We start from the raw sequence: 16279 nt of genomic DNA, 5'->3' as shown, positions 1-16279 counted from the left end.
CTTGTGTTGAGGAGTTGATGGCAGAAAAATTTGGTTTGGGTTCCATTTCTTGTTGTTTATCTTGTGATGGCTTTTCACCATCAGGGGTGCATGGGAGTTATGGTTATGAGACAGTGGCCGATGATCTACAGAGTTGTGTTGACTGCAAGAGTTGTACAGTGTGTGGATTCTCCATACTTGGTATAGTTTCATTTGAGAGCATTCACCATTGTTGCAGAGTTGGATTGTACATTCTGTATAGGCCAGTGGGATGCGTTGATGGTATTTATTGTGTTGGCAGTTTGATTTGTCCACTTTACTTGGGTTCTAATGTTCTAAGAGTTTGTGTCTCGTGGGTTTCTGATTGTGGTAGTGGTGATTTTGGAGTTTGGTTGAGCTGTAATTGTCAGTTTGATTATGGATTCCTCTTGGTCATATTGTAGAGGATATTGTAGGAGCCTATGTTAATTGGTAGTAGTATAGTTCATGACTACATTTGGGATCCAGGTGGATTGATTGGTTTATTGTTCAAACATTGCTTGAGGACAAGCAATGTTTGGGAGGGGAGGACTTGTCATGTTCCCTTTTCAAATAATTAAAAAATAATAATCTTTGCTAAGGCAGGCAGGCCCAAGAAAGTGAAGTTTCAAAAAAGGGGGGTTAATCTTTGGAAACCGTTGGACTAATAAATGAAAATTATTATTAAAATATGTTTCATTAACCTCTCTTGGACGTGAGTTATAGTTATGCCCTCTTTTAAGGGATTTGGAGGCATTTTGGGCAGATTACAAAACTTGATTTTGCTCATTTCTTTGTTATTCAGAGGCTGCCAAACCTGTGGAGGAGACCCAAGAACGGGAGTTTGCAGGTTTCCAGGGAGACCCAAGAACGAGAGTTTGCAGGTTTTCAGGAAGGCTAAGGACGGGAGTTTGAAGCCATTCCATATGCATGCTCATACAGAGTTTGCCTTTATGCTGAATAGTGCAGATTTGTGAGTTTTCGGGGTTGTTTTTTGGTATGAGTTTGGTGTTTTCAGTAGAATATTTCATATCAGTTTGGGTTGCTGCTGTATTTCAGACTTTAAGATGTTAAAATAGAGCTGAATATATGTATTGGGACGTGATTAAACTTCTAAGATAGTTTATTAGTGTTTTGTGGTGTTTCCGGACATTTTTGTGTTAATTTCGAGAGCCTGATGAGCATAGTTTTTGTCCTACATTTGTGAGTTGTTGTGTAAAGGCTATACAAATTTGAAAATTTCATTTTGTAGGCCGTTATGCTGCTGAAATTTCTGTAAAAATATCCATTTTCAGATTTATTAATAATAGATGAAACTGTGAAGCTTTTGGCACCATTTCTGACATACCCAATTTGAAGTTTCTTGAGAAATTTGGAAGATCTTTGTGATATTAGTTGTTTGATCTTAAAGATCTGATTAAAGGTTAGAAATATCATACAAAATCAATAAAGGGACATTTCAATATGCATGTGCATGTGCATGTGTATACATGCATACACATACATACATATATTTTTCATGATAATTATAGAGGTTGTATCTTTCTTAAGTATTAAATATCCAATCTTTTTTTTTTATAAAATGATTGCACCACATGTATTTACATATGAAATATTAAAAGATTTAGCTATAGAACATAATTATTTAAGAGTCTATATTGTTAGCTTGTCAATATTAATATTAATGCATTTTAGAAAAAAATAAAATCTTATATTTGCATGAATATAGGCAAAAATTAAAGTAACCATTAAAAGTAAAAATATTTAGAAGTAGAAACAAAAGACTAATTTTTAAAATTGAGATTAAAATTAAAGATATAGTAATTATAATATATATTTTAATTTTTTAATAATTATAAGAATTGGATTTCAGAATTGTCTAGAAATAAGATGAAATTTCTGTGATGGAGTTTGTCTAGTAATTTAATAGAATAGTTTGGAATTTCATAAACAATTCATCGTGAGAATAACTATTGTACATTATATCCTCTTGAAAATGTAAAAACATTTATGTCAGCAACACAACTACTGTATCCTATATCCTCTTGAAAAGATAAAAACATTTGCATCTGAATACTTGTATGATATTTTTAAAAATGTATTTAAGTATTTTACAATGCCATGAAGACTTCATGCCTATGGCCTAAGTGATTTAGTAGTACTTCTATGATTAAAATCATATTCAAGCCTATTTATGGTGTTGATTAGTTACAAACAAATGGTATAAAGTACTTCCATTGACTTTAGCTACAACTTTGCTGAGCTACAAGAATAACCATATATTACAATAATTATTTTACACTTAATTCATAATTGAAAAAATGAACCAGATAAGGAACATCCTACAAATACTGAGGCTAATTGAGAACCATTACTCTATAAAGAATAGAATAAGAACATTGTTTATGATACTAGAATCTATGGGACAGAGAAGATTTTTAGGACTTCTTGATGTGGTTTACATAGTTGTTGCAAATAGTTATATATATTTAAAGAGGCAATGTGAATTATTTGAACTTTGCTTGATTGCAGTTGTCCGTATAGGACACTGAAATACCTCATATATGTAAATATAGGATCTGACTATCTTGATTCTTACTAATGATACAAAAAAAGGGGATACCATGCTATTTTTTCAAGTTTACTTAGAAAAAAGGGGACCATCCTATGAAAGCTAAGTCTCACTGAATAAACAACACACTGAAAAGATTTTCTAGCTCCGGTATTATTCGTCATCTTCAAAGACTAGATTTTCATGGTAATCTTCCATCAACACTGCCAAACCCTTTCCCAAGCTTTCCAGTATTAGATCTTCTCTTTTGCCATCTTCTCCTTCGGAGAAGAACTGCATTCCACCACTTCTTATTAACACTCTCTCTTCATCTCTATCTGCCTTTGCCTGGACCACATCTCCACTCTGTACCATCATGACCATGGGGTGATTTTTATGCAAAATGTGCACAAAAATCTGATCTCCCTCTGTAGTTTTTGAGTGGTTAACAAGCCTGGTATTGAAAATCTCCTTGCCATCTCTTACAGTGCCTAGTTGTACACAGACTGAACTAATCCCACGCTTGAACCTGACCATAAAGCATAAGATAATCCCTGAACATTGCTCATTACTGTCCAATGTAACGTACAGTAAATCATCGCCATTTGTCTCCATCTTCTTTTGTAAACACTCTGGTACCCCATTTGCAGAAAAACTGAGTAACTCTAAACAATGTGCTCCCTGCAATTCAATGTAAGGTTATGATGATTAATATACAAGGTAGCCTCAAATTTTGGAAAGTTAATAATCTATCTTAGCTGCAAATCAATCAGAATGGAACTCATCATTTTGTACTTCCAGACATGGGCCCTTAGTCTAAAGACAAAAACACAGAGCTCAGCAAGCTACCAAATTTCCATTTTCGCTATCTCATGTTGGATTCTTAAACATTAAAAACTAAGAATATTTAATTTTTAAATAATAATGTGTAATCTCAAAGTAAAACTACAAATCAATTTATAGTTTAAATGTTTTTTAATGTTAGCATAAAAAATTAAATATACTGAATATTACATTTAAAATATATTTAAAAACTAAAAAATAAAATTTATAAAAATTAAAAATATATATCAATGTTTAATTATATATTCTTTTTAACTACAAACTATTTTTAAAACTGCTAAAGTAATTAATTAATCTGGACCCTAACCGTAATGATTGAGAAGTGTAAAGTGAGTGAGTTTTAGAGTTGTAAACTGTTTCCAAGGAAGACGACGTAAATAGACCCTGATGATATACAAATTTTGTCAGTGTTAGTTATGTTCTGCTGTTCTGCCTGACATTGCGTAAACTCGGTTAAGTGTAATTATTTGTTACAGTGGTGGATAACGTTTGTTTCTGACAACATAGTGTTGAACGCATGAGACATCCCAAATTGTTTACGGGGTGTATTTAGGAGATACTAGCGTAAAATTAATGAGGCTACCCATATAGTTGTGTTGTCTGGATCCTTTTCTACCCTTATTTCTTACGGGTTATTGGTGAAGACAAAGCTTCAAGGTCACCTATCATATAATCTAGTGTTAGCTTATATATATATTCTAATAGTAATCAATCTATCCAACTATACTGTAAGGCAGGCGTCGAATGAGGCAGGCTTGGGCTCTATTCTGTAGAGCTTTTAATTTATACAGCTGAAAATGTTTAGAAAAACTTTCTGCAATTTTCCACGCAGTGACTGCTCTATTTTCAAGAAAACCTCCCTACATAGACCCCAGTCTAAGTTGAATAGATTAAAAGGAGAATGTGAGATACCTTGAGTAATTGGCAGGGTTTCAATGTTGAGCTTCCAGAGTCGGCCAATCTGCAACCTGTAACATGCAGCCTTCTTAAGGATTTCAGCCCTTCGATTCCTTGAATATGCTTCACATTCCTACATCGCGATATTGAGAGCTCTTGCAGTGACTTCAAGAACCCAAAGTCGGGCAATTCAACAAGTTCCCTGCAGTTGTGTATCCTTAGCAGCTTTAGCCTTTTCATATGTGACATGTCAGATATTTTCTTAATTCCCAAACTGTCTTGAATACACACTTCAATGAGTTCCCTTGGAAGATGTGGAAGTTCCAAAAACTCTGTGCAGTGATGCAGGTGGAGTTTTCTCAGCCGCAAAAGTGTGCCGAAAGTCGGTGGCAAAAAGGACATCTTGTATGATTTAAGATGCAGAATTTCTAATGAAGACAACTCTCCAATAGGCTGTGGTAGAGGACAACTACCTGCTTTTAGATTCTTTAAGGAAGTCAGTCTTGAAAAGCTAGGTGGAAGAACAGATAGGCTGTAGGTTTCTTCCATTTCTAGAGTCTTTAGGCAAGAAAGCTTCCCGATGCTCTGTGGAAGCTCGCATAGATTGTAGCATTCATTGAATGATAACACCTCTAAACAGACCAGATTTCCCAAATCCTCTGGCAGACGAAACAAAGAAGTGCAGTGATTCAGGTTCAGATGTTGTAAACAATTAAGTTGACCTATTGATAAAGGCAGTCTCCATATTGCTGTACAATTACTTAGAACCAACCTTTCCAGACAAAGAAGGTCCCCTATCTCTGCTCCTAAGCTGATTCTTTCGCAACCAGTCATATCTAACCAGCATAGGCTTTCAAGTTCATAGATTGAGTCAGGTAGAGTCTGTAAACTAGCACAACCATTTAAATCCAGAGACTGCAAGCGATTCAATTCTCCTATTGGCTGAGGAAGGCTTCTTAATTTATGGCAACCATGAAGAGACAGCTTTTCCAAGCAGGATAACCGTCTAAAGGATTTGGGTAAATTCTTTAAGGGCATCCCATCCAACTTGACTTTTCTTAGAACTCCCATATCTTCAAATGAGTCAGGTAACATTCTTATCCTGCGACAATTTGATAGAAGGAGCATCTCCATTGACTTTAGGTTAGTTATGGTGTTTGGAAGTTCGATTAAGTTGCAGCAATTTGACAAATCAAGGTACTTCAGCTCTGTCAAAAATCCAATGGAGTCTGGCAGTTCCCTCAACTCTGTACAACCACAGAGCTCCAGCTGCACGAGAGATGTGTGCTTGGCTAAATCTGGGAGTACATGAAGACTTATGCAGTAATTTAGCTTAAGTACTTTAAGGTTTATCGGACCCTACAACCAGAAAAAGCATATCATTAGGAACACATGAAGCAGGTCTTCCTGTCAATCCATTTTTTTTATATCATTAATTTTTTTGTAATTTTCATTGAAAAAATAATGAAGTATCATTTTGCATCTTCAAGCTCTTTTACTTATAAAAAAATAGATATCACCTCTGTATTGGTTGGTTCTGACCACAGTGCCTCAATTCCTCTACTGAAGCTTAAATCAAGTACTACTATATGTTTCATATTCCATTCACATGGCATGCATTTCAGAGAGCAGTTTTCCCATCTTAGCCACTTCAAATCTGGAGGCATTTTTCTATAGTCTCCCTCTACAAGAGCTCCATCAAGCCAAAGCAACTGCAAATTACACATTCTTTCAAAACAACGAGTTTGAAGTTTTACATCTTGCTGGAGGTATGTAAGACATCTCACCCTTTCTGTTCCCTGATTACAATAGATACAATTTTATTAGCACTAATAGTGACTTCCATATATGCCATGGGAAATAGACTCCTACTGTCCTCTGCAAAATGTCAATAGAATACAGTAGAAAAGCCAAATACAAAGATAACTTATAAGCATGTCTCATATACCTTGTCTGCAACAATGTTTGATCCAATTCATAAGGAAAATTGTAACCTATCCCATTCCAGACTTAGTTCAAAGACTAGAAAATATTGGGAGGAAGAATGAATTAAACAGAATAGAAAGCCTCACCTTTCCTTCCATTATAATTTGTCCAACCTCTTCTGGCTTCCACAATCTGCTACGCTTCCCTGGTTCTGGTGATTCATCTGCTACAATGGCTCTTCCCATATCCCTCAGCTCACTATGCATTAAAAATCTATTATCCTCGTCCAATTTAATGAGTGATTTTAGCTTCATTTCTGTTAGGCCTTCATTAGGATGCAAATGACTGGCTTCCCAAAAGCTAGTAACACTTTCCCGCTTCCTTCCTGTGAATAAACAAGCCATGTCTAGAAACATTTCTTTTTGTTCAGATTTGAGGGCATCATAACAAAGTCTAGGAATAGCGTACTTCCCATAATAACTTGAATATTCTAGTGTTTGAATGACTTGATTCCAATCACTTAGATCTCTATTATACAGATGAGCACCCAAAACTTCAAGTGAAAACGGCAGCCTATTGCAAATACCCACAGCTTTGCATGACAATTCTTTATAATCCTCTTCAGGTTGATCTCTCATAAAAGCGTGCCAACTAAACAATTGAAGAGCATGTTCCTGACTCAGTCCCTGCAATTCATAAACAAAACTTCCATTTTTATTCTTTAGTATGTTAGGGTCAAGCGTTGTTACAAGCACTCTGCTACCTGGTCCAAACGAATCCCCTGCAAGAGCCTCCAACATCTTCCAGTCATCAACATATTCCAGAATAACAAGGGCCTTGATGAACCTCAAACGGTCCTTCATCAGCATCTTTCCATGAGCCTCATCATTAACCTTATCCTTGAACTTGACAAGGTCGTTTAATATCTGGCGCTGTATCCTAACTACACCGTTTGTATTTTGGCCTTTATGACGCACATCATATACAATGCAGGTGGCATCAAATTTGAGATAAATATGATTGTGTATGGCCTTTGCGAGCGAGGTTTTTCCTACACCCCCATTTCCATAAATGGCAACTGTGAGTACAATCTCATCAGAATCTGTATTGAGCATTTTTATAACTTTACTCATATGTTCTTCCATACCCATTAAGATTGGCTGTGAAATTCTGCTTGGTTCATTTCTGATCTCCTCGGGTATTGTATGTAAGGGATCTTCTAAGGGCTCGGGCAGAGCTTCCTCTAGTGGAGACACATTTTGATCTAATATCTTGATAACATCCTGGACTACAAGCTTGACGAGTTTTGCTTCAAACCTGAAACATAAAGGAATTTGCAAAATAAGATATTGCCAGGTTTTTGTGCAAATATTTTAAATATTTGTTTAACAGTTAAAAGTTCTCACAACTAGTAAAATTTTGTTTAAATGGAGGACCCCTAGGATCTGTGATCTTCAAAATAGTATAAGAGAACCTTATGCACTAGGGAAAAACTGGAACAATTCTTTGAAATTTCAACAGTTGTTATTGGTAAACTCAACGCTACTTAGAATGATAAATAGAGAGAAACAGTGGTAAACTGAACAACAATGGAGTAAAAGGATGTATTTCTGAGCAAAAGGAAGGAAATTGTATGTTAGTAATTTAGTGAGGGTAAGAATCTATTAGTGACAGAGTAACGAGACTCGCCGCGAGTCTCCCGAGTCAGTGAGTCAAACATGGCTTGCCGGGTCAAAATGACCCCTGACTCGCCTGACTCGCGGGTCATGACTGTCATGACCCAGCTGCAGCATGCAAATTCTTGCTAAGGAAAAATAATAAAAAATGCATTTTTTTAAAGTTCTTTTTTGTTCTTTCTTATCCTTATAACCCTAAAAAGGCTTTCATAACACTCTATTGTAAGAAAAAGAAAGAGATAGAGAGGAAGAAGGGAAATGGAGTGTCATTGTTTTACAACTAGCTGAAAGGAAGAGGAGAAAAGCTTGCATTTGTGACATCGGAGCAGCTATATACTTGCACTTAGATCATCAAAGAATTTATAGGAGCTCTTCTCAACACTTGTCAACTCAATTCAAAGAGGTAAGAGTTGATTTTTTGGATTTAGATGATTTTTTTCTCTATGCTTATGAGTTTTTTGGATGAATTTTTTCTGTATGTTTATGGGTTTTGTTTTACTTTAGATCTTCGTAAAGTACAATGCTTAAATGGTAATTTTTTGTCTAAAATGTCTTATTGCAGCAACCTTGACATTTTTCCTCACTCATAATGGCTCATCCAACTAAAAAACCCAAGCTCTCTAAAGGCAATAAAAAAGATGAGTGTTGGAAGTACATCATAGACTTTTCGAGGTAGAGGTAGAACTCAAACAAAATGCCTATTTTGTAAGGTCATTAATAGTGGGGGGATAAATATATTGAAATACCATATCGCTGGCATACGTGGTCATGATGCTGAGCCTTGTAAAACTGCAACTCCTGAGACTCAACATTTTTGTTATGTTGCCTTCGAAAAATATGAACAAGAAAAGGAAATAAGACAAAAAACAATTAGCAAAGTCAGCTCAGGTTGGTTTCATTTCCCTTCCACGCTCATCTGAAACTACTTCTGTATCTAGTTTTACACCCCTAGGTTTAATAGGTTGTGCTGGAGAAGGTTTTTCCCTTCCCCCCCATCGTCCTAGTGTTATATGTTACTACTTCTACATCTATTCCTTGCACTACTAGTGGCGCTGCCCCTGATAGTAGTACTGGCATTACCTTTCGTCCTAGAGTTAGAAGTTTGGACAATTTTTTTGTACCACGTTCCACTCCTAGTTCACAACCCTCACTTGAGAGCTTGGTCTAGAATAGAGAGACCCATGAAGCTGAAAGAAGAGCAATTTGCAAGCTTTGGTATTTTTGCAACATTCCATTCATAGCAGCCAGGTACTTCAACTTCATTTATATTTGATTGTTTTAAGTTTTAACTTTTAAATTCAATTTTATAATTTTAACTTGATATTGAAATATGCTAATTAAAATATTTTTATAAATATAACAAGACTCCTTATTGGTAGGGGATGATCGATGCGGCTTCCATCTGTGGTGTCGGGTTTAAAGCCCCCACTGAAGATGAATTAAGTGGCCCCCTCATATTAGAAATGGTTGAGGAGATGAAACTTGAGTTGGAGGAGCATATAAAGGTTTGGAGCCAAAGGGGGTGTACCATTATGACGGATGGATGGACAGATAGGAGGAATAAGACTCTCCTAAATTTTCTTGTTTCTAGCAGAAGTAATTCATCATCCTCTACTTCTCAAAGTCTAAAATTTAATGTATTATTGAATTACTAAAATTTTGTTTTATTGATTATTCAATGATAATTATCTTGTTTTATTTTCAATTTTAGGATCCACCATGTTTTTGAAGTCTATAGATGCTTTCTCACATGTCAAAAATGCAAAATACTTATGTGAGGCTATTGAGGAGGTCATAAGAGAGGTGGGGGAAGATAATGTTGTCTAGGTGGTGACTGATAATGCAGCTAATTATGTTGCTACAGGTAATAACTTCCAAGTTTCTAGATTTTTTATTTTAGTTTTTCATTAAATTTTAAAAATTAAAAGTTTTCTAACACATCTAAATTTTTAATTGTTTACTAACTAATTTAAAATTGTTGCAGGAAAACTTTTGATGGAGAGACAACCAAGAAGCTTTTGGACTCCATGTGAGGCCCATTGCCTCGACCTCATGTTAGAGGATATTGGCAAGATTGAATGGGTGAAATCATGTGTTGCTAAAGCCAAAAATCTTTGCAAGTTCATTTGTAATCATGCCTTGGTCCTCAGCATTATGATGGAATACAAGGAGAAAAGGAGTTGGCTCGTCCCGGTGTCACAAGATTTGCCTCTAATTTTATCACACTAAAATCTTTGCTGAGTTCAAGGTTACCTATGAAGTGCATGTTTGTTGGTCCACAATGGACTTCCTCCTCCTTTGCCGCCACCCCTACAGGGATTGATGCAACAAAATGCATTTATGATGAAGAAGGTTTCTGGGAGCCATGTAAGGAGATTTTGGAGGTGATTTTAATTTTAAAAGCTTAAGTCTTATAATTTATAAATTATTTCATACATATTTTTGTTTTATTTTCATTGTGCAACTTGGCAAAGTTTCATCATTCACTAAATTGGTTTTTTGTTTAATTGTTTTTAGATCACTAAGCCCCTTGTAGCTGTCCTACGAGTTGTTGATGGGGAGAAGCCCGCTATGGGCTACATATATGAGGGCATGGGTAGGGCCAAGGAGGCTATTAGAGACAAATATGTAGGAGTTGAGGACAAGTATGGCCCTATTTGGGACATAATTGATAGGGGATGGCAAAATCAACTTCATAGACCCATCCACACAGCAGCCTATTACCTCAATCTGGCATACTGTTTCCGTGATGATTTCAAGGCAGATGAGGAGGTTCTTAGTGGCCTATACACTGTGATATCGAAGATGACCACTAATGCCACTGATATATTTCTTGAGATGGATGCCTATAATAATGCAATAGGGCCCATTTTTTCAAGTCAAATTTGTAAAGGTTGTACAAAATTGTAGCTTAAGCCTTATACAATATGCAGTGATGCACATATATACTATCTAATTTCTAACTTTCTAGCTTTAAAGTTCAAATTTTGAAATGAGAATAATATTTTTTTCTTTTTCTTTTTTCAAAATTTAGATAGATGGTGGCAAATGTTTAGGCCTTCAAACAAAAACCTTCAAGAAATCGCCATCCACATAATGAGCCAGCCAAGTAGCGCTTCTGGATGAGAGTGCAACTAAAGCATATTCTAGCACATCCACTCGAAGAGGCATAGCAGGTTGTCTATGGAGAAAATGAATAAGCTAGTCTTTGTGCATTACAACCTGCGCATTAGAACCAAGGAGATTTTGGATAGTGACACCTCTCCGATTACTCTAGAGGAGGTTGATCTAGAGTTTGGGTGGATCACTGAGGCTACTAATCCTGTCTTTGATGATAAGGAACTAGAGTGTGTTGACTAGGTAGACAGAGAGGCTAAGGCCGTGGCTATGGCAGCAGAGGACTACAAGCACAGGCAGAGACTACAGTTGATCCTAGAGGCACCTCATAGGCTAAGGCTATGGCTAATTAGTCATCCAAGACCTACCTTAGACGCCTTACTAAGAGGCATATTATAGATTATACTGAGGTTGAGGCTAAGGATGAGGATGAGGATGAGGACTAAGAGCCATAGCTATAGTCTTGTTTTAACTTTTTGTTTACCTTAACATATGATTGGAACATTTGATGATGACTATTGATGTGATGGATTTCATGGATTTGATATACATTTTGATGGGTTTCATGGATTTTATATATCTATGTTTTCTATTTCCTTTAGCTACTATTTAGTTTTAGTATTTAGCAATTTACCTTTGTACTTATGTAATCGATGTATGTTTAAGTATGTGATCAAATTACCTTCTATTTCATGATGTTATTGTGTCTTTAACCTTTATTCAATAATGGGTGCATGGAATGCTCATTAAATCCTTAAAAACCTCAAAATTTCAAGGGTTTTGTCACTTTGTCGAGTCATTGCCAAGTCCGAGCCGGGTCCGAGTCTCGTTACTTTGATTTGTGGATACATAACATGAGATTTAAGGCAAAGAACTATAAGTTACTAAATGAGAGATTTATGTTTATCTTTTACAATGATGAGGAGGAAGAAAGTATTTCTTATAATATTGAAAGATATTTTTTTCCTGCCAATCTTACTCTATTATCCACCATAAACGGATCGTAGTCCGTCCTTCAATTTTTCTTTCATAATCACTTGTAGCATACTATGTTGGAAATTTTAGAACATACAACAGAACCAACGAAGAAAAGGGGCTAGCAGAAGGGAGCTTTAATTTTCATAAGCCTTCTCAGAAAAGCCTATCAGAATAACAATTCTCTAAAATAAATATCATTCATATTTTGAACTGCACTACTATTCTTACTGTAATAAATCTATGGTTCACAGAGTAGCACGATAGTATCTAAAAGTTAAGTCTCCGTGCATTTCTTTAGGCAACAAGCGGTTTTCTTGTACATTACTAACACTGATCTTACTAAGATAAGAGCATTTCGGCAGAGGCCCAATTGCACAAGGCAAATACATTTTCTAGGAGTTCAGATTTGAAACTTCTGTGCTTTTAAGGTTTCACAGAATTGAGTAATTCCACCTGTAGCCAAAGGATTAATCTATGGCCCTTCAGATAACTAGGTCATACAAACGATGATCACCATCTGCACAAGAATTTATTTGTGGCTTAGGTCAAGCAGAGATAATTTTCTTTGGCATTTGACATCAAAATCATGCGTTCTAAGAGCTGCATCCTAGCATTCGAGCACTGAACCTGACCAGTTCAAATTAAATAGTACCAAACATTCGCACAATTCTTCAGATAAGCATGAAAACATTTCTTAATGCATTTCTTTCATTAGTTAATATGCCTATCAATTTTCAAAATGTAAACAATTAGCTTTCATACCCAGATATGTCTTCTGGACACCAACCAGAGAAGGAGGAGACTTTCTGGAGAGCACTTTCCCACTCACTAGTTCTTTCCCGTGCATATATCTGTTTCTTCTCCTCAATAGCCGTGGCATAAGAACCTTTCCATGGATTTCTTACTTCTGTTGGCTTGACACCATAGAATAAGGGTATAATTTTACCATTTGCTTTGCACATGTGAGCTACCTCGTCCAAGCACCAATGGCACTTTGCAAAATTCTTGGAGAAAATAGGAATGAGGATGGAACTGTTCCGGATTGCCATCTCAATAGTTGAACTGATCTCATCTTGCCTTCTAATTTTATGGCTATCCAGGAAAGCATCAATCCCTGCATACTCTAAGGAAGCATACAGGTGATCTACAAATGTTCTTCTCACGTCCTTCCCTCTAAAACTTAAGAAAACATCGTATATCCTTGATTCAGAAGACAGAGACCTTTCTGAGGGTTTGTATCTAGTCACTGACATAATTTATCAGCGTAATAATTTAATTACAGACAGACTATCGCTTGTTAAATTGCGTTCTTCTTCTTCTACTGCTGCCAAAACAAAGGGCAACTCCTTTTCCCTACTATATAGAAATGAGATTATTGTTATTTCAGTGTTTGCAAATCTAGATGTTTCTAATCTCGGTCTTTGAGACCATTGGGTTTTTGTTAATCTCTGTATTTGAGACAAGGATGCTGAGCTAGAGACAATTGGACTTGTACTGTATGCAAGATTGGGCCAATTACTCCTGTTATTAATGAAATTTCTGGGTTGGAGATTATTGGGTGTTTAATCCTGAAAACTAGGGAGTTTCTTCCTGCTATTAGGGAGAATATGAGGCCTTACCATATGCGATTCTAGGGAGATACTCCTCCTAGTTTGTACTCTTGAGTCTTGACAATCCTATCAGGTGATCCCTATTAAACAAACCCTATTTTGCTTTCAGGGTAGTGCAAAAGCCGAATATAAGCAGCATAGAGAAAACAGCAAGAAAAGGATAACAGATGACCCACACATCGGATTTCGAAACGCTCGGAGTATTGAAAGTAGCTGAGAAAAGAATATGAAAACAAATATTTAGAACCCAATGAAATATCGACTAAGAAATTCTGCAGGCTGTACCTCCACCATATCCTCAATTTAGGATACTCAGAATATTCCCACTCAAACAAAATGCCGTAGAAACGAGTCATGTAATTTTTTAAAATCAGAAATCCGCATCGTATGTTTAGACGATGCAACTATGAAGTACAATATTGAAATTTCCAAGTATTATTAAGTTACAACTGCGGAGAAGTCTCCAAAGAAGGGCAGAGGCATCCTTGTTAATTTACTCCAGAAGAAACAGTCAAATAAGTATTTTATTTTGTCAATGTATCTTATGGGAGCTTCCTACCTTTGTCTTTCCAATTACATTTCTTTGGCCCCCACGACGCGACATTAAAAACCCGTCAACAACAAGAAATCAAAATCTTCATTCAATATACAGATATAGAAAGCTATGGCAAAAATGTGGCCCCGTCATTCTGTCGATCGTGTAGGTCTTTTTCACGATGACACGACATTGTTTAGGTCAACTACGATTGGGGAATGTTCAAGAGAATTTAGTTTTCCTAATGTCAAGCAACAATTGTTAGTTCCTCATTTTTGGCAATTAGTTTGTCTACCTTTTAAAAAAAAATATTAAATTATATTTCTAATATTTTGCAATTATCTTAATTTTTCTAAAGACTTTTTCCTATTTCTAATTAATTCATCATATTTTTGCAAGTATTTTTTTTTCATTTTTCTTTTCAAAAATTCAAAATATTCCAAGATTATACTTTAGTATATTCTCTCGTAACTCTCAAGTAAAGGTATACTTGTCCTGTATGCATTTTTTTAAAACTAAAATTAAAATTATACTAATAAGATTTTTTGGAGAATGAAATTTTACTTTTTATAAAACTTAATTTTAATATTTATATAAGTCAACATATAACTATAGTCACATGTTTGTTAAAAAAAAAAATGGCAAATTTCAGTCTCAATGCAAAAAAAGCAGAGCAGACCCATGGGCAGATTCATGGGCATAGAAACAAAAACCCTAAGAAATTTCAAGTCGCAGGCAAACAACCAAAGTCTATTATGAAGGATCGATGTAGATCTCAACACTTGGCCATTCATTGGAAGAACCTTAACTTTCCAATTAAGACAACGAACAGATTCTCAATTTTGGATAGATTGGAAGAGACAGATCGACAAAAGTGGCACATCCACCATGAGGCAATTTCTCAGCAAAAGGAATCAAATGAACGGTTATCCGACTCTAAGATCTCCCAGGGCGATCCCAGTCATAATATTTTAGGAATATTAGGTAACTTGCAACCTCAGCCTTTTTTTACCATTGATAGTTTGGATGAACATATTAGGGTTTTTAACCTAACAAAGTATGCTCACCCTTGTTTGAGCAAGTTGCTACCTTATCCACTAGGATCCAATTTGTTAGCGACTGCCAATCCATTGCACTCCACTAGTTTTAGGTCTAATGTAGCTTTTGGTTTTCCACATCTGAGTTTATATATTCCTCTGCACCGTCGACCTGTGGCTGAGGTCTCTATAGTTTCTCCAAACCCTAGGGGTCAGCTAGGCTCTCAAGCACCATCAAAAGAGGAAATTAACTCCATCTTCATCACCAATGAGGAAATTGAAGATTTATGGTGTGACTGTCAAGAAGTGGGAATCTTTGCAATATGGAATGGCTCAAAGGAAGATCTATGTCTTATCTCATATTGGTTAGAAGAGAACTGTGAAGAATAGGTAAGTATTTCTCACTTTTCAGATAGAATTATTTATCTGCAATGTATGGATGAATCTATTAAAAAGAGTTTATTGATGTGTCTGAATGCTTTTTCAATGGTTATGTTGTTAATTTTGTGGAATGGAGGCCAAATTTCAATATAAAAGGGTTAGATTTTATGTGTTTAACCTGGTTTAGTATCCAATCCTTACCGCTAGAATTGAATCAAATAGAGATCCTTAGGTCATTAGGGTTTGCATTGGGAAATCTCATAGGTGTTGATTCCTCTTTTAAGTACTGCAATAATGTGAAACTGCTCATCAGAACCAAGTTTAATCAACCATTTCAAATTCATGGGAAGGTTAAAACAAATAGAGCATCTTATGATTTAAATTTTCAAACATTTGAGGGGAAAATATCAAAAATCATCAAGTTAGATGATAACAAGAAAATTTGATTCAAAACTTTGCTACTTACTTTAGACTTTAATAGCAAGTTTTCTTAGATAAGAATTCAGAAGAAGAAATTAAGACAAAGGTACTCAGATCGGGAAACTTCCACACCAGTTGATCATAACAATGAGAGATCAACTGATCTCTTGTAGACTAACAGGGAAGCCATGGATAAGAATAAGAATATGATAGAAGCTAAGGTAAGGCTCAAATCAATTATAGTGGTTAATCAGAAGAAGAGTCCACTAATGACTCATGGGAATAAGTCAACAACAAAACAGAGATCCAAA

The 16279-nt window shown here is 35.7% G+C and overlaps 1 protein-coding gene across 2 annotated transcripts; it reads right to left on the bottom strand.

The window, feature by feature from the left end:
- Positions 1–2355: 2355 nt before the first annotated feature.
- LOC149560802 (disease resistance protein RML1A-like) lies at positions 2356–14105 on the bottom strand. Of its 2 annotated transcripts, XM_089824825.1 has the most exons (6): positions 12748–14105; positions 7362–7531; positions 6361–7265; positions 5809–6087; positions 4304–5647; positions 2356–3229 (listed from the first exon to the last, which is right to left on the bottom strand). In XM_089824825.1, the coding sequence occupies exons 1-6, from the start codon at positions 13236–13238 to the stop codon at positions 2723–2725; spliced, it is 3696 nt and encodes a 1231-aa protein (XP_089680951.1). In that variant the 5' UTR covers positions 13239–14105; the 3' UTR covers positions 2356–2722. The 2 variants fall into 2 exon arrangements, with proteins under 2 accessions (XP_089680951.1, XP_089680950.1); XM_089824824.1 differs by having other exon boundaries at positions 6361–7531.
- Positions 14106–16279: the final 2174 nt, after the last annotated feature.

Source organism: Cupressus sempervirens, chromosome 4 (genome assembly GCF_028749045.1).
Source record: "Cupressus sempervirens isolate cs-2001-9-10 chromosome 4, ASM2874904v1, whole genome shotgun sequence".
Lineage (NCBI taxonomy): Eukaryota > Viridiplantae > Streptophyta > Pinopsida > Cupressales > Cupressaceae > Cupressus > Cupressus sempervirens.
Note: the sequence above shows the minus strand (reverse complement) of the source record. Positions and strands in the feature narration are given on the sequence as shown.

Excerpts from the sequence above, each read along its gene's own strand:
- LOC149560802 (XM_089824824.1), bottom strand. The coding sequence starts at position 13,238 with ATGTCAGTGACTAGATACAAACCCTCAGAAAGGTCTCTGTCTTCTGAA. Across the intron at positions 6,088-6,360 it reads AAATTATAATGGAAGGAAAG|GGAACAGAAAGGGTGAGATG; the intron begins GTGAGGCTTTCT and ends TATTGTAATCAG. Across the intron at positions 5,648-5,808 it reads CAGAACCAACCAATACAGAG|GGTCCGATAAACCTTAAAGT; the intron begins GTGATATCTATT and ends TTCTGGTTGTAG.